This window comes from Bombus pascuorum, chromosome 8, assembly GCF_905332965.1.
Source record: "Bombus pascuorum chromosome 8, iyBomPasc1.1, whole genome shotgun sequence".
Taxonomy (NCBI): Eukaryota; Metazoa; Arthropoda; class Insecta; order Hymenoptera; family Apidae; genus Bombus; species Bombus pascuorum.
In genome coordinates, this window is record NC_083495.1 from 11,759,025 (window position 1) to 11,781,868 (window position 22,844).

Here is a 22,844-nt window from a genome sequence, read left to right on the forward strand (position 1 = left end):
TGATGCTATATAAATAGAAGATGTACTTGATATTAAATATTTCATCTTTATATTCGTTTGAAATACATATAGAAGTAAAGAATCAAACAATTATAGCTTTCAACACATTGTATTCATCTTCGCAGAAGTACAAAAATTATACTAATTATTTTAATTATGAGAAAATTAAAATTTACATTTAAACACCATAACCAATATTATGATTTAATTATTACAAATTTAAATCAGTGTCTCCTATACATAAATTCATAGATCCTATAATGAAACAAATTCTAACAAAAAATTTGAAAACATATTTGAAATTCGCTTCATAAATTATATTTTTGTCTGTATTATGCAGTCAAAATAATAAGGAAATATTCAATTTATTCTTTGGAGTGCTGACTACTAGAACTAGTTGAACGTGAGCGGCGTTTAAATTTTGGTTGATTGTTAGAGTCTGATGTATTATCACTTTTTCTTCGATTTTTATCATAACGGGATGAATTCATATCCGTATCGTAGTTAGAATTAGAATTGTTTGTTCTTCTATAATCATTGCGTCTATCGTAATATCTATAATTATCTCTGCCAGGCCTGTTAATCCTATATGAATCTCGTCTTCGAGGATAATAGTTTCTTCTATTTCTTCTGTCACGACTATTTCTACGGTCATAATCTCTATCTCGAGATCTTCGTCGATCTCGCGATCTGGACCGACCACTTCCACGCCTTTTGCTTCTATCGCGCGATTCTCGCCGTGACGATCTATCACCGTACGATCGATGTAAGTCGCGTTTAATTATCTTTTCATTTTTATGTTTCCCATCTACTTTCTCTTTTGTGATAGCGTCGTTAACATCTATACTAGCATTTAAGTTATCTTGATCCTGGTCCGCGTTTTTACTGGCACTCTTTTTTTCATCTGACTGATCATTTTCTTTATTTTCTAATTCTTCAGATATATGTGCTTCGACATCAAATTTGTCCACTACTTGGTTATCTTCATCAGGATTTTCAGTAAATTTTTTAATTCTATCGGCTTCACGTTTCTTTAATTCCTCCTCTTTCTTTAAGCGTTCTTTCTCTAATTTCTGTAATATAAATTAGAATATACAAAAATATAATTATGATTTAATTAAATATACTACACATACCTGAAATTCATGTAACTTAATGGTACGATTTTGAGCTTGTTTCCAATGAGGTGGTGTGACACTTCTCGAACGGCTACGTGAAGGCGTATGATATCGCTAAAAATATATTTATTTATTCATTTACTTTACCTTAACTTTAAAAAGTTTTAAAAGCAAGAAGTGGTTTATCATAATGAAATTCATTCACAAAATTTATACATACCATATGTTGTATTTTGCATACAAATACTTACAAATATTCCTCTTCCTTTAAAAATGCGACCAGTTTTTCTATGTGATCGTACCCGGTCTCTCCCGTAGTGTTGCCTAAATTCTTTTTGATTTGCATTATTGGTAGGTCCTGCTCTATATAAAAATTTGTTTGCTGGTACTTCAGGAATTTCATCAGGATCGATTTTTGTAACCGAAACAAGAGGATGAGGTTGTCCAAGATCATCTTCATTTGAATCATGAATTTCACCATCTTCTGATTTTGCTCTTTTTTTACTGTAACAAAAACAATATTCTTAATATTTATTTAATTATAGGGTTTGAATGCACTTTACTTTTTCTTCGCCTTTTTCTTCTTCTTAGGTTTCTCTGCATATGAATCAGAATCAGAATCGGACGAACTGCTATCCTTTGTTTCACGTTTCTTTGCTGTAAACATAAATATAGTTAATTTTAACTATCTCATTAATTCTGTTAATATAACAATTTATAGCAACTGAAACATACTTTTATTTTTGACTTTCAATACAAGTTCTCCACAATTTACAACCTTCGCATCTTGTAACGGACGAGACATGCGGTCTACTGGAAGTCCCTCAATATGTGTAACAATTTCCTGGCCCGATACTACTTCTCCAAAAACCACATGGACACTAGAAATTTAACGTTTAAATATTGAAAGCAGTGTTTAAGAACCTTTTTAATAATCAAAACATTATTTATTGTTACTTACTTGTCGAGGTGAGGCGCTGGTTGTGTTGTACTACAACAACAAAATATGATTAAGGGGATGAGAGATGAACAGAAAGAGCCAGCTTTCATTGGTCATTGTGTTGTAGTAGTGGTGTGCAGACCCTTCCCTCACGACTACACAGAAATATAGCTAAGTTATTCATTCCTTCAAAGATATTCTTACTTCTATACTTTTCAATATTCACCGGAAAAATTAAGTGTTTCATATAATTTATTAAATACGAAACAACTTTACAATGACATGATTAACATCAAGAGGTGATAGAAAATAATCAAATTCTTTGCTAAAATTAACAAACCCAATTATCCTTTTATTTAATTATATCACCTGTTATTTAGTTGGGATACATTTGAAAATATATTAACATGGAAAAATGTTGAGATATGAAAATAAATGTATATTAAATTCCTATTACCTTTACCTTTGAGGTTGACAAAGTATACATCTGTCAGCAGAGAAACATAATTTTAAGCCAGTAGAAATATTAAAAAATAAAATTCATACACAAACGAAAGTTCTCTTTGCGAGTATAAGTATTAACCTTTAAGCTGATCATTTTTGTTAATAGTACATGCAAAATAAATGTTTAGTAAAACAATATAATGCATTAATATCTTATAACTTTTAAAGACATATATTACACCATCCTGCACTTTTCTTTTATTATAAATCTAATCAATTATTTTATGCTATTTAAGAAATACATTTTTATATTATTTTATTAAAGTTTGTAAATACTTATTTTTTCATAAATACTCACATAAAAAATTGTGAACCATTTGTGTCTCTACCACGATTTGCCATAGATAATAAAAATGATTTATTATGTCTTATAACAAAATTTTCATCTGAAAAATATTATTATAAATAAACCATATTTATTTTTAATTATAATAGCTAAAATATATCTGTTTATGTAAATATACCTGCAAATGTTCCACCATAAATTGACTCTCCTCCAGTTCCATTACCTACTGAAAAATCACCACCTTGAATCATAAAATCTTTAACTACTCTATGAAAAACAATTCCTTTATAATGCAATTGTTTGCCAGTTGTTTTTCCAATTCCTTTCTCTCCAGTACATAGGGCACGAAAATTTTCACATGTCATCGGACAAATGTCTGCAAAGAGTTCAAATACCACTCGACCCATTGGGAGACCGCCCACCTCTATATCAAAGAACACTCTGGGATTAACATTAACCATGGTTTCTTCTTTTGTATACTCCTGAAAATGTAAAAGAAAATAAAATCCATGCTTGTTATAAATATCATACAAAACATAACAAAAGTTATTAATTCATTGGAAGATTACAAATGTTTTTTTAGAAATGTGTTAATCAAATTTGGAAGTGATTATTCACAATAATATAATGTTTAAATATATTTATGGGAAAAATAGATTGTTACCGTGATGTTGAAAAATAAAAACACTGATGAAATTCAGAAACCGAAAGTTCCGGAAAAAGGTTAGAATCGTTTTGCGCAATTACTTCTGATACTTAGTACACTACCTATTTATTAAAATCTACGTAGTATGTCAATCATTTTTTTATACGTTAGCACAACGTTATTATAGGAATACGATAATATCAACATTCGATCAACGTAAGCACGGATGTAATTACTTATAAACCCGATCACCCGATGCCATATTGTTGAAATCAAGGGAGCATTGTCAATATATTACTTACTCACGGTTGCCAACAAAACGTACTAGTATTTTTTCCCCTATGTCAGCACACGATTGATTTATCGCCGAATTTTGTATAGGCAATGTGTTGTTATTAAGAAAATTTTTATTTTAGGAAATTTACTGAAATCTGTCATGAATTCTATCTTCAGATGAAATCCTTTATCTTAAGTAAAACGAAAACTGGGCAATAATAGGTCGTTTTTAATATTATCATTAATTTTCATCAGGTAAATTTCTAAACGATATTCAAAACATTTATAACCAGATAACGTATTAAAATCTTTAAGTATGTATTTGCATTTCCTTATTGCTAAATCGATTAATTTGAATAGAAATGACGTATGAATGATAAAGTGATTTTTGATACCATCTAAATCCTTTAACAAGACTGATAAAATTAATCAACTGATTCGTAATGATAAGCTAGGGAAAGACGAGAAAATCACACAACCAGCTTGTTCACACGCACAATAGTAAGTGTTGGTGATGAAAATGAAAAGTGATGTATAACGAGTGACGAATACCATAATACTATGAATAATTGTTTCACTAGGAAGATCAACAGTGCACTATTCAACCAAATGGACCTATAATGCTAACAAGCTTGTAAATATTGTACTTCACAGAAGTTGTTATACAACTAATTAAGTGTTTAACACAACTCATTAAGTCATTCAAGTCATTTGTCAAAATAACTAAATATCTTTTTTAAACGAAACACGATTGGACATTTACATAGTTATCAGTGTAGTTATTATAATAGAAATTATCAGTTTTTAAAAGTTTTTTTTAAATACGCTCTAATATATATCTCTATTTTTATTCATTTTGAACAATTGTTATTATTAATTCCGAAAATTTGGTGGTACATAAGTTTTAGTTTAATTTCAATAATCCACAAAGTACTTAATTTTTTTAGGTAAGTCATATTAAGCATTTAACTATAACTATCTATCTATTACGAATTTTCTAATATTGAAATATAACAAATCAAGCACACATTAAAAACAGTTTGTGCTATTAAATCAAATTAAAATATATGAAGTAAATGTTTAGAATGTTTTAAAATAATGAAGTTTGTATATATATATATATATTATAACATAAACTTAAGCAATAAATTTAGACATCTGTGTAATGACAAATATAATTCTATAGGTGCATGGACGACACAAAATTAAACAAATATAATGCAGCCCCAATTAGTTACAACTCCACGAAAACTACCAGTGTTTGTATTTCCTCAAAGTATCACTTTTTTTTTAGACGATCAGTCTACTCACAAACAAGTCTTAACTTTGTATAACCCATATGATTTTCCAATAAGATTTAAAGGTATATATTGTTATTATGTGAGATAATAGTTAAATAAAAGTTTCAACATAATTCGTTATAATTACAGTATTATGTACTGCACCAAATAAATATAAAGTTGTTGAGCCTGAAGGAACAATAAAAGCAAGATATTGTATTGATATTGTTGTCAGACATACAGCTCTTGTGTTTAGTAATTGTAATGTTGTTGATAAATTTAGAATACAAATGCAAGAACATCCAACTAAACAGGTAATTAAACATGTAATAAAATGATTATGTTTAAATGTAAGAGTAAATATAATTCCATTAGCAAAATAGTATAATCTTATATTTTTTGGAAATTAATAGGCCATAGGACAAAGAGATGTTGAAGCTAAATTACTTCCTGGTACAACAGAAGCAGCTGGAAGATCTACACCAGATCCTGAAATGTTTCAACAGCTTCCCATAAATGAAACCAGACAGCAACAATCATATGCTCTTATAGCTCAAAATAAAGCCATTGATAGTAAGTCAAAAATATCTATAAATAGTTACTTATTATACATTATTATAATATACATCATTTCTTTATGAGCAGCATGATACATTTTTTTGAATGGCAAAATTATTATTTACAATTACAGAATACACACTGAAACCACCAAGATCAAAACATGATTTATTTCGTGGAAATATTCAAAATAAGAACACAGAAATTTACTTATCTTCAGATATGAATTATGTTATGGATAAAGGTTAATAAGTTAGTATTTAAAATTAGTTTTTGGATTTAAATACTATTTAATACTAGTTTATTTAATATCACCTTAATATTTAGTTACTTAGTTTGAGGTCACATAATACTTTATATTTTTAATGCCATTCAATTTTAATACATGTGATAAGAATAAATTTCTTTAGCATATCTATTTCAATTAAAAAATTCTTTTATATGCAAATTTGCATACTACTCCTAGTAAGCTATAAGTACGAAAATAAATACCCTTAAAATAAAAAATTAAATATTTTAAATAAAAAATAAAGTATTTTAATAAGTACTTCCAATAACTTTTAGGGGGGACAAATTATGTAGCACTGATTGCTGGAATCATTTGCATAGTTGGATTGCTCTTACCTACAGAAGGAGAGCAGAATAATAGAGTGCCTGATTATCTTCATCTCTCCATAAACTTTAAATTAATATTTTCATTTGTATTGGGTAAGTATTCATTATTTATATTTTGGTTAAGAAAACATAAACAGTATTTTTTCATTTATTACAGGTATGGTTACAATTATTATTTTAAGGTTGTAATTTCTGTCTTTATATATACAAAAAAAAAGCTTTATATAATAACTAGAATCATGAAATAGAAGCACAATTAGTGTTAGGTTTTCTTGGCATTGGGCCTCATTTTTTTTTATTGAATATATCTGATTCTAGTCTAAACACAACAAATCATGACGATATACTGTGGCTAACGCAAATATTTATTGACATATATAAAATCTTTTATTCTTTTAATGTTTGTGATGATAAATCTCCTTGTCCAAGTTTGTGCTTCATTGCCTCAAGCGTATAAAAGAAATTTGTATATATATATATTCAAATTTTAACAAAATCACAGTCTTTTTATATATTTCAAGTTGAAATATAAAAATACATTAATTTTTATATCGGAATTAATATTTATATTTCGATTAAAATGCTTTGTGTATGAAAGCATTATGTACAAAATACATTAATAATTATGCATATATTCTAAAGAATCACGAACTCGTGTAAAAATGTATAAATATCCTATGTAAAATGGGCTCCAAATTTTAAGTACTCTTAAATAAAAGTATTTGGCATATAGAAATGATTGTTTATTGTTATAATTATAACATAATCCAACTATATATAGTAAAAACTATAATTATAAAAATTTCACATATACATTTTGTAAATAAGATTATTTTTTTATTATCAACATGTATTTATTATTTACATAAGTTACAATGGGACACTTGTGAATCAAATGTGTTATCAAATAAGATGGCCATTTAAATTTTGTAATTGTAAAATATTTTCCACCTAAATGTCCTTTTCACAAGTATCTATGAGCTAAATATAGAAATACACAAAGAGTGCTGTTTTATAAACACACATTTTTTCATAGTGATTTTCTTTATTATAGTAGAATATAATTTACCTGAAAGTTGACAAAGATCTTGAATCTTTGAGTTAGCGTCACAAGATTTTAGAGCCGATGAACATTCTTCAAACTTTCATTATGAGTTTTATATTCCATTGAGGCACTTGCTGGAAGATGTAAGACCCTCCTTAATGTATCTCTAATACGTGCTGTTGTCGCATAATCAGATGCAGTCTTATTCCATACACATATTATGTCTTCCTGTTAAAGATGAGAATATCTAATGACTTGCAATATACATATATATAGATTAATATTTTCAGATAATAAAAATTACTATACCTGAAACCTTATAGATACAACAGCTCCACATATCTCTTCTCCAACCATAAATTGTTCTCCTAACATAGCTAATACAAGATTTTCCCAACATCTAGAAACTAAACCCTTTCTTAACCGTACTATCCATTTACCACCTTTCTGATTTGCCTCATCCTGGGAAAAGATCATTTGTTAAAATACAATTACTCAATAAGAATAAATTTTTTATACAGTATAAGAGGCACTAAACACATACTTCCCACATTGGTTTTATGCCAACTTTGAAAAGATGAAAATCTGTAGATGTTGTTAACTCTGATGGCCGGATTAAATGACTGTAAAGACTCCAAAACTGCTCCACGCTTGCAAACCTACCAACCAATTTTAAATTTTGGTCGTAACTTTGTATACTTGATTGTTTACCAGGACTGCGCCGACTATACCATAACGCATATGCATATTGTAATTTATGCTCATTTGGACTAATTTCTATAGAAGGCTATAATAAATATGTGCTATTTAATTAGAGCATATCAATAGAATGAAAAGAAAGTACAACACTATTTACTTACTAGTAAATCTTTTTCTGTTTTTTTATTATCTTTTGATTGTATTTCATCATTCCCATTGTCTTCATTAGCTTTTAACCTGCAAGTACTACTATAATTTACAACATGAGTTTCACAAATACTGTTATTAAATCATCTTTATAATATTTTATGTAATTTTTTATTCAGAAAACAATATGCTACAAACTTATACATTTGTTTCTTATAGATTATAACATATGATTATTGATTTTATATAGTCGTATACAGAAAAATGAATTTAATTATTATTTGGTAATTGATCAAAATGTCAAAAATAAATAATAAAAATAACAATCGAAAATTCAACAGACGTAGGTGTATTTAGGTTCTGACAAATGTCAAGGTATATCACGTGTTTTGTTATTTTGAACTAGTTAAACAATACTGTGCGCAAGCTAGCAATTAACCCATTAAATGTATTAAAAAAGCACGCTGTGGGCGTTAAACAAGACAGTATATCAATGAATTTTGATTTCTATTTAAAACAGATCTAACCTCTAACTAGCCTAAACAAAAAGGCACGACGAATAAGAACGCTAGTTTCACTTACGCCTCAAATTTATTAGACATGTTTCACGCTGTAATATAAATCTATTATTTAAAGGCTATGAATGATATATATTTCAATAAATACAAATAAAAATAGAAAGACTTTTCAATGTCTGTTTCCTTTTCACAGGTTCTCTCATGTGTATGTTTTCGATAAATTGTTGATCTCCCCCTCTATTTTCTTTTTTGTCACTTTGTTATCAGAGATTTTACATTTTGATGTTGGTCATACTAAATATATATAAACTAATAGCGCGATATATAAAATATTGTATAAAAATCGTTATAAAAATTATTATTTTTATATAAAATATATTAGAAGTATATTGTGAATTTAAAAACAGCGTAAAATATATATTTTAACTTTCTTAAGGTCAAAAAAGTAGATCTATGACAATATTAACTGTTTTTAATTTTTAGCCTCTGAGAATTTTAATTTCAATCTTTTCATAATTTCTTCTCGTTGATACATAACTTCTCTGTAACATAACGGTGAAAATGCAATTGGACATTCATATTGTACGGTTTCGATACACTTTGTATCTGTTGCACCATCTCGATCAAATCTGAATTGCGAGATCGACTCCACTGAAACGAAAATCAGAATTTAAGATTAAAATCATTTGAAAGTCTCATTTGGTGTCGGTACTGGTCTTTAATTTCATCAGGAACTTCTTTTTTTTCCCCAATAGAAATGATCACTCACAGCATCCAAATTTGGGGAAGAAACACGTTTGATGTTTCGAAGTAATCAAGTAACCATTATTATCTTCACGTATGGCGTAATGTCCATGCGCTATGTTTCGTATAATTGGTATATGACTCAAATGTTCAGTATATTCGACAGAATATTTCCAATGATCGTAATTGCCGCTTTCTGCGATAATATTAAAATCTTCTCTGTAAATATTAACAAAAGTTAAAAAGAAAAGAGAAAGAAAAAGACTGTGGTGTGTAACGTTTTACATACATTGTTGGATTTAATTTTTTCATATTACTAAAATCCGCTACAAATTCCCATACATGTATAGGATTTGAATTTTTTATTATTCCTTCGAACAGTACATGATGTTTTTTCTTATATACAAAGAGTACATAAAAGATAAAAAGTGTTAAAATAGTATACAGTACATTTCTGGTTTTCCACTTCATTGGATTGATACCCATCTCTAAAAGAATAATTTTGTAGCATGATAATAATTTTATGAAATTTTTTTTACGTACGATATAGAAGTAAAACTATACTTGCTGACACATACAATTATCATACTCGTGTTGTTAATATAAACATTCGAAACGAATAAAGAATGTCTCATATTGTACATTACAACTTTTTTAAAAACTAGAAAAAGAAGGTATTCCTCACTTACTTGCACCAAATATTTAAAATGAAATAAAGACGGTTTCCTTTTTATTAAAAATGAAACAAAAGCAGTTTTCAAGTAAATTATATTTTTTATTACTATACGAACTGAATTTGTATCTATGTATTTGATATTGTGAACTTCCGCCAGCGAGATAAACTAAATATGTAATGATACTGCCTTCGTTTCAAATATCAAAGGAAGAATGTTGAAGTAGTTACTGCTTCACAATTCGCTACAAAATGTTCTATTTCCCTCCGCTACTTTAGCTCTGGCCACGATGTTTTCCGTCATTTGATTGTATATACATGCGATCCCTACTACCTTCTCTAGTGGTCTGGTGTAGCCCCACCTCTTTACCAAACTAATGTGCATGCGTATGTACACGATAGTGGTATATACGTATATACGAAACCTAACTGTACCAAATGATGTGATTAATGGCGCGAAATGGAGCATAACATTTTAAAACTCGATAGAACATTTAACAAATATTTTAAGTATGTAATAATATTTTATAATGTTTTATCCACCTTTCTACATCGTTTAAAAGTCTTAAAACTTCTGTGGTTGGATTGAAAAATATCGATAACCGAATTTAAAAAATTTGGAATAATGAATGCAGGTAATGTTTCAATTTTAAAGGACGATTCTTCGAGTTCCGACAGTTATTTGGTATGTAACAAATCATCTAAATTATTTTAATTACTAAAATATTTTTCGTTACTAATATGCCAAAAGAGTAATATATTAATATTATATAAAACTATCACATACTTTAGAGTGAGCGTAAAAAAATAACATAAACTGAGGTTGCTTGTATTAACAACTATTCAAGGTTGTAAAAAAATCCTGTTTATTAACATAATTTAATCAGAAGTTTTACATTTTAAATATTACAAATTACAAAACGTGCAGATATACATATTATACAAAACGCGTTACCTTCTCAAGTGAACTAAGATAAATATATTCAATGAATTTTACATAGTTTGTTTAATATATACATACCAATAAATGTTGTACAAGCATTGACGTGCCAGTCTTTATAAAATTAGCTTATAAAATTGTAAAAAATAATTTGCTACGCATTAACAACGAGTAGGCATTCGCCATTAATTTCATAATACTTGATTTTATTATAAAAGACTGCTTTTTCTGCGTTAACAACGTTCTTCTGTTGTAATTTTTGCTTTATGAAGCATAGACTTTACATATTGAGGTAATAACATTTTTAGTTCGCGCGACACAGACATATATCTGAAGTTTAATAATCTTACTAAACCATTCTGGTAACCAACCACCATCCATAAGTAACTCCATGCATTCGGATTCCAAGACATCTAGAATTTATTATCTAATTTCAGTATCGGATAAAAATATCAATTAAATGAAAACAGTTGTGATACACGTACTCTGTTTACAGACATGAATGGATATTGTTCAAGCGGAACTTCTGGTAGTTCCTCCTCATTTGGTTGTTTCTGCTCATGATGTTCAACGCTCTTTAAATATAATAGAATAAAATAGTAATTTGAAAATAAAAAATAAAATACATTATGCAGTGAGACTACTTACATTTAATTTATCACAAAAGACAATACCGAATCGATCCTGGCACTGATCATAAGTTCCTGGCATGTAACAATAATCTTTCGAATCTTTTTTGTGCGTTTTATCATCTTTGCTATCTTCTTTTTCTGAGAAGTCCACTATTTTAACAAATGAACTCACCTAGAAGAATTATTTATATTTAGCTTTGTAAGAAATGGTTTAAATTATCAACAATATTTAAGCACGTTAAACACAAAAAGAAATACCATTTTTTTCTTCGTTAAAGCTTTCTCAATATCTCTATTATATATAAGTCCATGTGCGAAGATTGTTTGTATTTCTCCTGCTAGTGTGCCATGTGCAATGCTATTTGCATAGTCAGAAGTGGCTACAGCCTATAAAATTTTTAAATAAAAAAGGTTACTTTTTAATAATATCTAAAATATGCTTTCTAAAATTACTTACATATGTGGTAGAATTTGTTTGTAAAATAGGGTAGTATTTGTATTCGTGTTCTCTTAATGAAATCAAATAAGTATAAGTATGGTTGTACCTATAATAGAATAATATAATATTAAAAAATAGATTTCATCAATTGAAAATATTCTTTTATGGTCCTTACCCCAGTGCATCATCAAAAGTAACAACAGCACATGGCCAGTGTGTCATCCATGCACCATTTACTATAATAGATTTTTGCATACTAATTTGAGGACTATTTATGTCTTCTAAATTCCAAAATTTGTATGATCTATCTAAACTGCCAGAAGCTAGAAATCTTTCTTTATTATACGGAATTAACTCTAGCACTACAAAAATGATACTCTTGTTGAATTTGTTATTTTATTTTATATTACTTTGCAAAAAAGAAAGAAATATATATATGTATATACTTACTACTCACAGCATTACCATGAGCATAAAAATGCTGAAATGCATTTATGAAATATGTGTTTTTCCTTTTTTGCATTGATAATGGTGATTTATATGTTAAATCCCATAAAGCTATATAGCCATTTGAAAATCCTGCAGCGATTGTACTGCAAAAACGAAAGAAATTGTATAAATCAGTTATTATAAAATTAGGAAACGGATAAGAATATAGAGAAAGAACTGTACTTATGGCCGTGTTCTTTCGTCCATGATAACTTGGTACATTGCCAATTTTGATCGTTGTTATCATACATTGAAATATTTACAACTAATGTTATTACTGGATCAGTGAAATATATAGGCCATCTACAATAACATATATTCATAATAGCAACACACACACAAGAATTTATCCATTTGAATGAATTTGTTATTTACCCATTGTCTGTAGTCTTCTTAAATTTAAGCTCTTCCGGAAAAGGTAATGAATAAACATTTATATTTCCGTTCGAGCAAGCTGCTGCAAGCATACCCATTCGCTTAAGATTACTGGGTATTTTGTTTTCATTCTTATAATTATTCAAACTTTCATCTTGATAACATCCGGAAGGACACCATTCTAAACACCATATGGTACCACTGTCATGTACAATAGCATATGACAAAGTAGGAGATTCTATTTTACTATCAATCCTAAAAGAAAAGAGAAATTTACTTTGAAGAAATTTAATACTAGCATATTCTACTTTTTGTTACTAACTCGTGATTCAAAGACCCGACATTCCAAATTTGTATTATATTAGGCTCAGAGTGTGATTTTCCTACAGTATATTCACTTGTCATTTTTGGATGAGTACTAATCGCGATATATTGACAAGGTTCCTTAGAATACATTGGTGATGGAATAGGTAACCAAGCTAATGACCACACTGGTCCACCAGTAAAAAATATTGGAGTGCCTGAAAAATTATTTTAAATTTAATATATCGAACTTTATGAAACAATCGTATATAAGTAATTACTTGTTTTTATCACTAGGTAATTACCTTCATCCAAACCACCTTCAAATCGTTTCCATTGTTTCCATGTATCTTCTGTATTACACAGTGTTTTAGACACACTTTCTTTTTTTGTTCGCATGGAAATTTCAAGCTCTGGCAAATATTTAAGAATATCGGAATTGTTTAATAAAGTAAACTGATTTGGAAAATAGTCATTAAATAGACAAAGTTCATAATTTGTTTGTTCGCTGTTAAAGAAAATAATATGGATTATTACTCAAACATATTAAAGAATTATATATTTTAACTATAAAAGATATAGATACTTACAATTCCATAGACCATTGCACACCGAGCATATACGGTTCTTTCCATTTGATTTTACGAAATTTTTCCTTGTACAAAAATTTCATTGTAGAAGATGTTTCTAGAAATAAAAATCGTGTGTGAAACTTAACAATCTAACTTCTTATTTTATAATAAAATTTATCCTTACTTTCATCCGAACTACAATCTTCCTCTTCAAAATCTGAATATTTATCAACTTCGTCTGTCATTGCATGCTCTTTTAGTATGTGCTTCTTTATATCTTCATCAGAGGTAGTTGAAAATTTACATTTTCTACATATATAACTCTGCAATAAAATTAAATATGTGCTAAAGCTAGCATTTTAGATATGCCATAGAAATAAAATTAGTATTATTGTAATATACACCTCTTCAGGAGTGAAGTTACACTTAGAAACATGTTCACACATATCTTCAAGAGAGGAACATGTATAAGTACAGCCTACTTGACGACAATTTATTGTTCCCCCTGAAGATAATACTTTCTTCCATATGCCTTTCCACACAGATGGTACAGGTCTTTTAGATTCAGGCATTTTGATCAAACTTTTCTGTAATGTTAGTTTTATATAGTTATTCATTTTGTAAATTAGGTTTTTTTTACGAAAAGGTATTTTTAAAGAAGTAATGTACCAGCAAAGAAGAGTCAGGCTTCATTTTCTTTTCAGGTGGTAAATTGCTGTCTTTGACAATCTCAGTAAATTCAGAAATTTTTGAAATTGCTCTGTAATTATAATGCTATATGAATATTTTTTTTAATTTAAATTTTAATAAAATTCCAATTTATAAAACTTACTGTTCTGCAGCTTTACGTTTTGTTCTTTCATTAGTAGCAGCATTTAATAGCAATTCATTTATTTTACTTTGTTCTGCTTGCCTATGTACCCTTTCATGCATTTCCATAGAAGATGGCATCATAACAGCACCACAGATAGAGCAACTTACCATCAAAGCTTGCCTTTCCTGGTAAAAAAATTATTGTATGTATAGTTACATTGCATTATGTTTCAAATTCTAATTGAAAAATTGCATACTTCTTCTGATTTTCCACAAAACTGCATATGAGATATAAAACCGTTTGCACTACGCTTTATAGCACCGCATTTTTCGCAGGTCAATTGACCCCTTTTTTTTTGAATAGCCATCATTAATACTTTTCTCCATAGTTTAATATTATTTTCGAAGTCCTGAAAACAAAATTCTTTAATAAATAGGATAATAAGTTTACAAATTTATTTATATTAATCTTATATTTACAATAGGTTCATCGCCCTTTTTCCAACTCATATTATTATGGATGCGCAGATTGTGTGAATCCCAATTGACTTTTAATACATCTACTTCACATTTGGCACAAGTCACAAAATTTACCTGAAATAGGAAAACATATATTTATGTAATTTGAGAATGACATATAGTTCCAATATTTTATACAAAACTTACTTCTGATGCACAAGTTACAGTACTACTTTCACCTGAGTTTTCTTCTATAGTAATTGGTCCGTTTGAATTTTCTATATACTCAGTGTCTAATGCAGAATAAGATGAGCCTCTACCCCTGCCTCTTCCTCTGCCTCTACCTCTGCCTCTACCTCTACCTCTACCTCTACCTCTTCCTCTTCCTCTTCCTCCTTCTTTACTTGTAGATGTATCTGGATTACCTGCAGATGTATCTTATGGTCTATCACTTTTTTAATAGTAATTGAATTAGGAATGTTACCTTCAGTACTGTTATTATCACCTATGTCATCGTTACTACTATAATTATATGATTGTTCACTATGTCTGTTACTCTGAACAAGCGTTCCTTCAATAGAGATATCATTCATTTTTTGTAAAACCCCTAAGTTTTCTTGTGATTCCTTATTTGAAATGTCTGCAGTGTTTTGCACTGTAAGCAGGGTTTTTCTAGGTCTTCCTCTTTTTCTTACTACTGGTTTAACCATCAAAGTTTGATTGCTATTATTTTGACATATTGAATTTGTGTTTAAAGTTTCTTGATTTAATGAAGTATATGATGTTATAAGCAATGAATTGATTCTATCTTCATTAACACTTGTATTTTTAACATTTAGATTTTCACCTCCTAATTTTCTAGATCCTTCATTTTCAAATTCAAGCACAGAGGTACTCATTGATTTCATTTGTACTTCATTATTCTTATGATTCAACCCTACACTTTCTAAATTTTTACATTCCAAATTTTTATTATTTATTTCATTTTTATAATCCTCCTTCATTATTCCTTCACTATTTATAACATTAGAATAATTTTCAAAAGTATTAGTGGAATTCAAAGGCAATGAACTTTTTGTCACAACTGGTGTAACAGAAGTAAAAGATTTATGTGAATCAAGTATAATTATATTTCTTTCACCAGCTTCATTTTCAAGCTCTTGTTTTTTACATTTAATGTGATGAACAACATCAGTTGCTTCAGTTTTATTTGATAAAGTATTAGAAATTACTGCTTGTTTTGATTCACAAGTATTCATTCTTCTTTTGTCTGGAAGTTCTTTTTTATATATTGTAATATAATCATCACATTTAGTTTGTTTATAAACATCTTCAGGTTTATTAAGTAACTTTGCATCAATTTCATATTTAGCTTTTGTCTCCTTATTCTCTTCTAAACTTTTACTTAAATATCCTTTACTAGTACTTTGTTCAGATCTTATGTCATCTCTCTGAAACTTTGGTACATCAGTTGAGGTAGTTTGATTATTTTCTAAGATTTTAGCAGTACACTTTAGTTCTTGCGATCTTCTCTGATTTCTTGAAATATTTATGAAGTTACTTATTTCTGTGCTACCCTTCTCTTTCCTTCTATTATTATTAAGATTCTGCATTTTCTTTGTGTAATTTGATTTTGGTTCTAATTTTTCTTCATTTGTATTAATTTTAGGCACTTCTGTTGTATTTTTTAAACTTTCGTTATCTGCATTATTTATTGGATTATTTTTATTAATTTTTATGACAGTGATTGGTTTTATCACAATGTTTGAGTTTGAATATCCAGTGGGTGTGGAAATCTCAAAATCTTTATGTTCTTCCTTTATAAGTTCTGATTCAGACATTATGTTTCCATCTGCAACAGAACATTAAATCATAAATAAAAAGATACTTATTTTATTCTAAATTATGATAATGATTAACTTACTTTTTCCTATAGAATCACTGAGACAAATATTTTGTAATATATTAGGAAAAACCATTAACTTCCTTGTATTATCAGTTAATGAATGATTAGACTTAGTAATAGCTGAATTCATATCATCAGATGAAGTGTCAGAATCCACAGTCTTTTTGCTCATTATTAATTATATGATCTAACTGAATATTAAAAATATAAAAAATATTGAAAATATTATGTAATTTTAAATATTATACAGTATAGGACTAAGAGGGTATTAGATCAATAAATTTTTCTATATTCTTCTACAACTCTATATTTAAAATTCTACATATTTTTTTGTTATTATTTTAGAACATTTTACAATATGAAAAAAATATCTATGATTTATTAACATAAAATTGATATGGGCAGGATTCGAACATAGAAGGTGCGACGGTGAAATGCGCTTTCTATAATCTAGTCCAAAAACCCGTAAAAACTGTCATTTCCTCGAGACACATACGTGGGACAGACTTGTTAGTTTCATATGAAATGTTGATTGTAATGCTATAAAAATTTATTCTTTTATTATTAATCATACCCTTTTATTAATGATAAGATAAGGTTAGGCGTTTAATGCTATATGCGAGAAAGTTTGTCATTTAACTGTAACATTCAATGATTTTTCAATCTTTCTGTAACGCACTTACCAGTATTTATTAAAGAACTTTTTTCTACATTGAAAGTGATATTCTATTGGAAAATAAAATATTTTATCCAAAATCTCTGGAACAAGATTCGAACCAGTGGACTTCGCCTTGACAAACCATTCTCACATTATACCAAAGTATGAGTACGGAGCCATCTCTGATAGAGCATCACAGATTATTCAATATATTTCAGCGCATGCGTTTATGTTTCAACGTTCTTAAAGAGAAAACTTTCCGATTGTAGCAATAAATAATAACCACATTTATATATTTACATATTATGGAATTTTCTGTACTAACGCGTTATTTCATATAATTTAAAAATCATCAGATAAGAAATAATTAATGGGTAATGAGTACATATACCTATAATTGTATTAGTACATTACACAAATAAGTTTACAAAAAGGGGACAATAGGTAAAATATGACACGATATAACACGTTTTATTTAAACTTTTATTTATCAAGATCTTTATAAATTTAAATCATTCTTCTGAGGAGTTCATTGATTTTGTCTTCACGATTACCAAAATCGCCACCTTCAACATAATGGTTAGTCTTCTTACGCCATCCACCATTAGGTGTGTTGAGCTAAAGGCAAGAAGGTTGAGATTAATAATGTAACATAGAACATCATTAAATGAAATGTTTGAATTTGACTAAGGAACGCAAAATTACATGTGTTCCATAAAGAGAAATTCGTATTATTTTACGACATAGCAGGAGGTTAATAGAATAATGAATATTTCCACAACCATGCCTATGTCGACATTTGAGCAGTCAAAAATGTATATACCTTAAATGGCCATAAGAAATTGCTTGCAAACTTGAATTTTGGTCCAACCATGAATATTTCATGGATTAAATCTTCTATACAAATAATACTAGAGCGACCTGTAATTCAATTTCCTATATTACTATCGCAGTAAATATTGAAAAAAAGAATTGTTTAATGTGATTATAAAATGTGTGAATCGTCGCAAACCTAAACGTAAAATATACGAAAAAGTTTTTCAAAGATTCTATTACTTTTTGACAAGATGGAAGGGAGCAATAGAGTAAGAAATACAACTCCCATGGACTTGTCAAATGTAATGAATTAATTTTAACTAACTTTCTAATGACAACAATAAATTAGACTAATACTAACCAAGTTTTTTTTCAATGATTGAATTGCTTGTAATTGGAATTCGTTGCCTGTTTACTTTGGCAAATCCTCTTTTATAGATCAATTCTCTAACTGATTTTAGATTTGGATATCCCCATGTGATATAAGGTTCAACGATGCGAAGCATGTTAATTGTTGCCTTGTTTAGTTTCACAAATACGCCATTATTGATCTGTTTCAGACGGAACAACTGAAGTACTTTACGTACTTTAGGAGAAACTTGATTCACACTAAAATAATATAAAATGATTACTATACTATACTTAAATTTTAATAATAACTTCAGTGTTCTAGGAACTATATTTACCCCCGAATACGGATGACAAATGCCAAACGTGCTTCGTTAAAGATGTAATAGTTGCCTTTAGACTTAGCTTGTCTTGCCAATCTGATTTGGTCTCTTTCTTTCATTCTGTATTCCTTCACATATTTTTCAGCATTCTTAAAGATTAGTTTCCTTTTCAGATATCGACTCGCGCGTTGCTAAAATTAAACATTTATTTAATCATTTCCACTAATTTGAAGTATTCATTTAATAAAAAAATATAAAGTACAGTTCCAAAAGCTACCTTAATCGATGTTTGAACACGTGCAGCTCGTACTGCTTCACGAACTTTCCTTCTTCTAAGGACTGATTCTGGCACTGCCGGCAGCTTTTTAGCTGCTGCCGGCAGCTTTTTAGCTGCTGCGGGCTCAGTTTCTTTTTTCCTATGTACAAAATTATTAACCAAAGTTAAAAATTACATATTTTGTTCACATAAATTTCAATAAATCGCATGGTATACAGAGCTTAGGATATAAGTTAGGTTAAGGTATAAGGTAATATAGGTTATGCTATTAAGAAATATAACTATCATTATACTATTATTATAATTATAATAGATACTTAATTTGATGCAAGATAACAATTCATGTTTTATTAAAGAATTAATATAACTTTTAATATGTATGATGAAATATGAATTGTTTTGTATTGATCAATGGTATAACTTGTCAGCTTCGAGTAACAATTTTTCATTGTTGTGCAAAAAAAAAACAAAAACTATAATATAAATATAACAAAAAAATTCAAAAGGATGATTAATAACATATTTCGTAAATATTAGGATAGTATTAATTATCGATGCTTTTAGATTTCATTACGACTTTGAACAGCACTTACGCATCCGACATCCTTCCACAGTGTAAAGAAATTCTCAATCGTTGCTCATTTCACAACTGTCGAACAGTTCAGCTTGAAGTTGACCGCAATTCTTGTTACTTAATGCACAGGCGGGAAATTTGAAATTTGAATTTACCTTGAAAGCGCTTTGCTTTTCGTACTATTAACAGTAACTATGTTGTAATAATTGACATGAATGGCGTAACTAATTATAGGGCAATTAATTTACGCAATAACACAATTAATGTGATCCCTGTTGTATTTAAAAAATTCAATTTTTCTCAAAGATATATATGCCTTAATTACAGAAGTTTCTAATTCAAAGATATATTAAAAAAAATTAATTTCCAGAAATTAATTAATCTTAAAACTCTCTTAGATCAAAATCCATAAGTTAGAAACAGAAAAATATGTAACTTTAAGATCAAGGAGTTTCAAGATTAATAAGATGCAGATTTTTATGAACAGAAAAAAGAACAAGAGCACAAAAAAGAAGAAAATGAAACATAAAATAAAAGGAAAAGAGTCGTCGTATTCTTTTTTTATATAATGCGTCGTTCACACTATTATATTATGTACAATTGGCAGACAGAAGTAGCACTTTAAGCAGTTTGGAATTGGTCCAAGGATTTGCTCTTTATTCCTGATGATCGTGTTAACAACGTTTGCCTTCCCTTCACTATATGAGCATCGATAGGCAATATTCACTCGTCTCGTGTACATCTTTATCCTTTCGTTTTATTCAGAAGATATCGACGGCGATCCATCGTCGAAAGGACGTACGGATTATCGATGATCATCTTCGCGAACAATTAATTACACGTGGACCAAAGGTGATTACTCGAGACAAAGAACAAGACCACTGTCAATATTAATCGACGGTGACAGTTAACGTTACAAGAACACGTACGAAAAAAGAAAAAGAAAGAAATAAAAGAAACCACAGATTGCTTGTCGATCGAATTGGCTAGCAACATTCCATGAACATCAGCAAAATAACAGTGTACACATGTGTCGATCAGTTTTATTCACTCTAAAAACGCAGCAAAAAATCATCGAGTCAGCAAAAGTTAATACAAAGTGAAATGGAATACGATACAATATAATATCTCTATCGTTACAAAGCAATACAATAAAAGAATATCAAACAACGTTGTCGCCGTACGGTAATTTGCACGCGAACTAAGAGACATTATGGCAAACGTATACGTATAATGTATAACTGTATATAGCTTATACGCTAACATAATTGGTAATTCTCTTGGAATATTATAGTCGAGTAAACTCCCGCGAAACGTTGCCTCGTGTACGCTCGCAACACGTTCGCGCCTTCTTCAATTTGACAGAGGTCTAAAATCTCCTATAGAAAATCGATGGATTTGGTCCACGTTGAGCAAGCATACCACGCGCTCACGGAATTCACGGACAACTTGAACCCATTACGGTGCAAAGTATACGTTATTTATTTTATTTATTTATTTCTTTGAAATTGTTCGTTCATCGTCTAAGCAAAAAGAGAAGTACATAGACAGGTTTCATCGTCATCCCCCGTAGAATCGTCGAGCTTTGGTACGAGTCGTTCGTTCCGGACGAACGGCCGCTAATCAATCTTACGTAAAGCGAGTCGGATCAACAACAACAACAACGCACATTCGCGCAGCAGCAACAATTCATGAGTCTCAACTCTTTCGTTCCTTTCTTTCTTTTCCAATCACGTTCTTTTTTTTTATCACGCTTGTTTCGGATGCGGTGTGGGCGCCGCTGGTTCTGACCGGAAACAGGACAACAAGAAGCCGGTGTACATGGCAAAAAGGACTGTGATCGCGATCAGCATATACATGTAGATGTTCAGCTCCGGTTGACGGTACCTGTTCTTGCGCAGCCAATCCAACACGTCTTGTTCCTTGTGTAGATCACCTGGTGAGAGGAAAATTGTTTAGGAAAGCTGCGATTGGAAATTGAAAATATTCATAGTTTCTTTTTGATATAGAAAGAAGAGTTTTACCTCGATAGATACTGGGGAATCTTTTGCGGAAATAAACGATGGCAGGAAGCTTGGTAACACCCCATTTCCTGGCGTATCTTGGATCAGCCATTTTGACGAATGTGATGTCCAAATTGTCCGTTTCTCCGTCGATGTTCTCTAACTTCTCGTTCACTTCTTCGCTCTCTTTACTATTGTGTTCATCTAGAATAATTAATATGATTTTTTTTTTATCTAGAAGTCAAATTGGGAACATTAAGAACATCGTCTAATACAAGGATGTTCCTCCTCTACTTACAGAAAAAGACAGTAAGGAACTCGTTCTCGTCTAACAGTTTGTCCAGCATCTTCTTGTTAACTTCTTCGATTTCATTTTTAATTTCGAACACATCTTGAGAAGTTAGCCATTGTAGAATCTTGTCTTCTTGAGTGAGATCGCCATCGTAGATGAGGGGCGTCTTTTTGCGGAAATAAACCAGAGATGGAACGTTCAGAATTCCAAATTTCTCTGCAGCTTCCGTACTAAGAACCTTCACGAAATCAATACCGAATAAGTCCGCTTCACCATCGATTTTCTCCAAAGCTTCCATAATTTCGTCACACTCGGGGCAGTCTTCGTCGTCTGATTAAATTAATCGATTTAAGTGAAATTTAGCTTCGTCAAAACTTACCAAATTCTGTGATACTTACAAAAGAAAACAGCTAAGAATGGTGATTCATCGAGAAGTCTTTCCAGCATCCTCTCGTTCACAGATTCAATTTCGTCCGCTAGTTCTCGGTTATCGTCATCGATCAGCCATTCGAGAACTGATTCCTCGTTTTGTAAATCACCTGGTAAATGCAATAGTAAATTCTTAAAGATGCAAGC

General features: G+C 29.6%; 7 protein-coding genes across 17 annotated transcripts in view; 1 reads left to right on the top strand and 6 right to left on the bottom strand.

Annotated features, from left to right (window-relative positions):
• Window positions 1-90: 90 nt before the first annotated feature.
• On the bottom strand, window positions 91-3,761 carry LOC132909853 (uncharacterized). Of its 3 annotated transcripts, none has more exons than XM_060964978.1 (9): window positions 3,617-3,761; window positions 3,027-3,330; window positions 2,861-2,948; window positions 2,080-2,109; window positions 1,854-1,999; window positions 1,682-1,775; window positions 1,370-1,622; window positions 1,137-1,232; window positions 91-1,073 (listed from the first exon to the last, which is right to left on the bottom strand). In XM_060964978.1, the coding sequence occupies exons 2-9, from the start codon at window positions 3,307-3,309 to the stop codon at window positions 366-368; spliced, it is 1,698 nt and encodes a 565-aa protein (XP_060820961.1). In that variant the 5' UTR covers window positions 3,310-3,330; window positions 3,617-3,761; the 3' UTR covers window positions 91-365. The 3 variants fall into 3 exon arrangements, with proteins under 3 accessions (XP_060820961.1, XP_060820960.1, XP_060820962.1); XM_060964977.1 differs by having other exon boundaries at window positions 3,513-3,759; XM_060964979.1 differs by lacking the exons at window positions 3,027-3,330; window positions 3,617-3,761 and having other exon boundaries at window positions 2,080-2,213; window positions 2,861-2,954.
• A 367-nt stretch (window positions 3,762-4,128) lies between these two features.
• Window positions 4,129-6,488, top strand: LOC132909854 (motile sperm domain-containing protein 1-like). 4 transcript variants are annotated; one of them, XM_060964981.1, is made up of 8 exons: window positions 4,131-4,271; window positions 4,352-4,404; window positions 4,957-5,133; window positions 5,201-5,364; window positions 5,464-5,623; window positions 5,742-5,852; window positions 6,173-6,316; window positions 6,381-6,488. In XM_060964981.1, the coding sequence occupies exons 3-8, from the start codon at window positions 4,989-4,991 to the stop codon at window positions 6,410-6,412; spliced, it is 756 nt and encodes a 251-aa protein (XP_060820964.1). In that variant the 5' UTR covers window positions 4,131-4,271; window positions 4,352-4,404; window positions 4,957-4,988; the 3' UTR covers window positions 6,413-6,488. The 4 variants fall into 4 exon arrangements, with proteins under 4 accessions (XP_060820965.1, XP_060820964.1, XP_060820963.1 ...); XM_060964982.1 differs by lacking the exon at window positions 4,352-4,404 and having other exon boundaries at window positions 4,129-4,271; XM_060964980.1 differs by having other exon boundaries at window positions 4,247-4,404.
• A 546-nt stretch (window positions 6,489-7,034) lies between these two features.
• LOC132909856 (eukaryotic translation initiation factor 4E type 2) lies at window positions 7,035-8,853 on the bottom strand. 3 transcript variants are annotated; one of them, XM_060964986.1, is made up of 6 exons: window positions 8,697-8,853; window positions 8,129-8,204; window positions 7,813-8,055; window positions 7,578-7,730; window positions 7,293-7,496; window positions 7,035-7,204 (listed from the first exon to the last, which is right to left on the bottom strand). In XM_060964986.1, exons 1-5 carry the CDS (start codon window positions 8,714-8,716, stop codon window positions 7,341-7,343), a joined length of 648 nt encoding a protein of 215 aa, XP_060820969.1. In that variant the 5' UTR covers window positions 8,717-8,853; the 3' UTR covers window positions 7,035-7,204; window positions 7,293-7,340. The 3 variants fall into 3 exon arrangements, with proteins under 3 accessions (XP_060820969.1, XP_060820968.1, XP_060820967.1); XM_060964985.1 differs by having other exon boundaries at window positions 8,129-8,213; XM_060964984.1 differs by having other exon boundaries at window positions 8,129-8,216.
• Window positions 8,854-9,094: 241 nt separating this feature from the next.
• Window positions 9,095-10,382, bottom strand: LOC132909857 (uncharacterized). Its single transcript, XM_060964987.1, has 4 exons — window positions 10,066-10,382; window positions 9,666-9,864; window positions 9,402-9,595; window positions 9,095-9,283 (listed from the first exon to the last, which is right to left on the bottom strand). The coding sequence occupies exons 2-4, from the start codon at window positions 9,860-9,862 to the stop codon at window positions 9,105-9,107; spliced, it is 570 nt and encodes a 189-aa protein (XP_060820970.1). The 5' UTR covers window positions 9,863-9,864; window positions 10,066-10,382; the 3' UTR covers window positions 9,095-9,104.
• A 521-nt stretch (window positions 10,383-10,903) lies between these two features.
• Window positions 10,904-17,804, bottom strand: LOC132909852 (uncharacterized). The gene is made up of 21 exons (XM_060964976.1): window positions 16,996-17,804; window positions 15,556-16,923; window positions 15,279-15,496; window positions 15,093-15,206; window positions 14,870-15,022; window positions 14,632-14,798; window positions 14,469-14,559; window positions 14,204-14,386; window positions 13,984-14,122; window positions 13,818-13,914; window positions 13,533-13,735; window positions 13,247-13,445; window positions 12,925-13,179; window positions 12,733-12,852; window positions 12,511-12,653; window positions 12,236-12,422; window positions 12,079-12,166; window positions 11,880-12,008; window positions 11,638-11,793; window positions 11,475-11,564; window positions 10,904-11,402 (listed from the first exon to the last, which is right to left on the bottom strand). Exons 1-21 carry the CDS (start codon window positions 17,147-17,149, stop codon window positions 11,223-11,225), a joined length of 4,434 nt encoding a protein of 1,477 aa, XP_060820959.1. The 5' UTR covers window positions 17,150-17,804; the 3' UTR covers window positions 10,904-11,222.
• Window positions 17,805-18,097: 293 nt separating this feature from the next.
• Window positions 18,098-20,018, bottom strand: LOC132909681 (large ribosomal subunit protein uL30). Its single transcript, XM_060964629.1, has 6 exons — window positions 19,993-20,018; window positions 19,400-19,538; window positions 19,138-19,313; window positions 18,813-19,060; window positions 18,459-18,556; window positions 18,098-18,253 (listed from the first exon to the last, which is right to left on the bottom strand). Exons 1-6 carry the CDS (start codon window positions 20,001-20,003, stop codon window positions 18,143-18,145), a joined length of 783 nt encoding a protein of 260 aa, XP_060820612.1. The 5' UTR covers window positions 20,004-20,018; the 3' UTR covers window positions 18,098-18,142.
• Window positions 20,019-20,504: 486 nt separating this feature from the next.
• LOC132909676 (uncharacterized) overlaps window positions 20,505-22,844 on the bottom strand; it is a 44,494-nt gene continuing 42,154 nt past the window's right edge. For all 4 annotated transcript variants that reach the window (XM_060964622.1, XM_060964621.1, XM_060964624.1 and 1 more), the window contains 4 exons: window positions 22,667-22,807; window positions 22,275-22,598; window positions 21,998-22,180; window positions 20,505-21,909 (listed from right to left, as the gene is read on the bottom strand). In XM_060964622.1, the coding sequence (XP_060820605.1) occupies window positions 21,722-21,909; window positions 21,998-22,180; window positions 22,275-22,598; window positions 22,667-22,807 (836 nt within the window). In that variant the 3' untranslated portion in view covers window positions 20,505-21,721. The remainder of the gene's footprint in view (window positions 21,910-21,997; window positions 22,181-22,274; window positions 22,599-22,666; window positions 22,808-22,844) is intronic.

Bases quoted from the DNA above. Each gene is read 5' to 3' on its own strand.
- LOC132909853 (XM_060964978.1), bottom strand. From the start codon at position 3,309: ATGGTTAATGTTAATCCCAGAGTGTTCTTTGATATAGAGGTGGGCGGT. The intron at 2,949-3,026 runs GTATATTTACAT...AATATTTTTCAG, and splicing joins TTATGGTGGAACATTTGCAG to ATGAAAATTTTGTTATAAGA. The intron at 2,000-2,079 runs GTAAGTAACAAT...TTAAATTTCTAG, and splicing joins CCAGCGCCTCACCTCGACAA to TGTCCATGTGGTTTTTGGAG.
- LOC132909854 (XM_060964982.1), top strand. From the start codon at position 4,989: ATGCAGCCCCAATTAGTTACAACTCCACGAAAACTACCAGTGTTTGTA. The intron at 5,624-5,741 runs GTAAGTCAAAAA...TTACAATTACAG, and splicing joins TCAAAATAAAGCCATTGATA to AATACACACTGAAACCACCA. The intron at 5,853-6,172 runs GTTAATAAGTTA...AATAACTTTTAG, and splicing joins GAATTATGTTATGGATAAAG to GGGGGACAAATTATGTAGCA.
- LOC132909856 (XM_060964984.1), bottom strand. From the start codon at position 8,716: ATGTCTAATAAATTTGAGGC. The intron at 8,056-8,128 runs GTAAGTAAATAG...TATTTATTATAG, and splicing joins AAACAGAAAAAGATTTACTA to CCTTCTATAGAAATTAGTCC. The intron at 7,731-7,812 runs GTATGTGTTTAG...ATCTTTTCCCAG, and splicing joins GCATAAAACCAATGTGGGAA to GATGAGGCAAATCAGAAAGG.
- LOC132909857 (XM_060964987.1), bottom strand. From the start codon at position 9,862: ATGGGTATCAATCCAATGAAGTGGAAAACCAGAAATGTACTGTATACT. The intron at 9,596-9,665 runs GTATGTAAAACG...TAATATTTACAG, and splicing joins AAAAAATTAAATCCAACAAT to AGAAGATTTTAATATTATCG. The intron at 9,284-9,401 runs GTGAGTGATCAT...TTTTCGTTTCAG, and splicing joins CTTCCCCAAATTTGGATGCT to TGGAGTCGATCTCGCAATTC.
- LOC132909852 (XM_060964976.1), bottom strand. From the start codon at position 17,149: ATGAGCAAAAAGACTGTGGATTCTGACACTTCATCTGATGATATGAAT. The intron at 14,799-14,869 runs GTATGCAATTTT...TTTTTTTACCAG, and splicing joins TTTGTGGAAAATCAGAAGAA to GAAAGGCAAGCTTTGATGGT. The intron at 11,565-11,637 runs GTAAGTAGTCTC...TTATATTTAAAG, and splicing joins TCTTTTGTGATAAATTAAAT to AGCGTTGAACATCATGAGCA.
- LOC132909681 (XM_060964629.1), bottom strand. The intron at 19,314-19,399 runs GTAGCTTTTGGA...GTTTAATTTTAG, and splicing joins GTGTTCAAACATCGATTAAG to CAACGCGCGAGTCGATATCT. The intron at 18,254-18,458 runs GTATATACATTT...TCTTGCCTTTAG, and splicing joins ATTTCTTATGGCCATTTAAG to CTCAACACACCTAATGGTGG.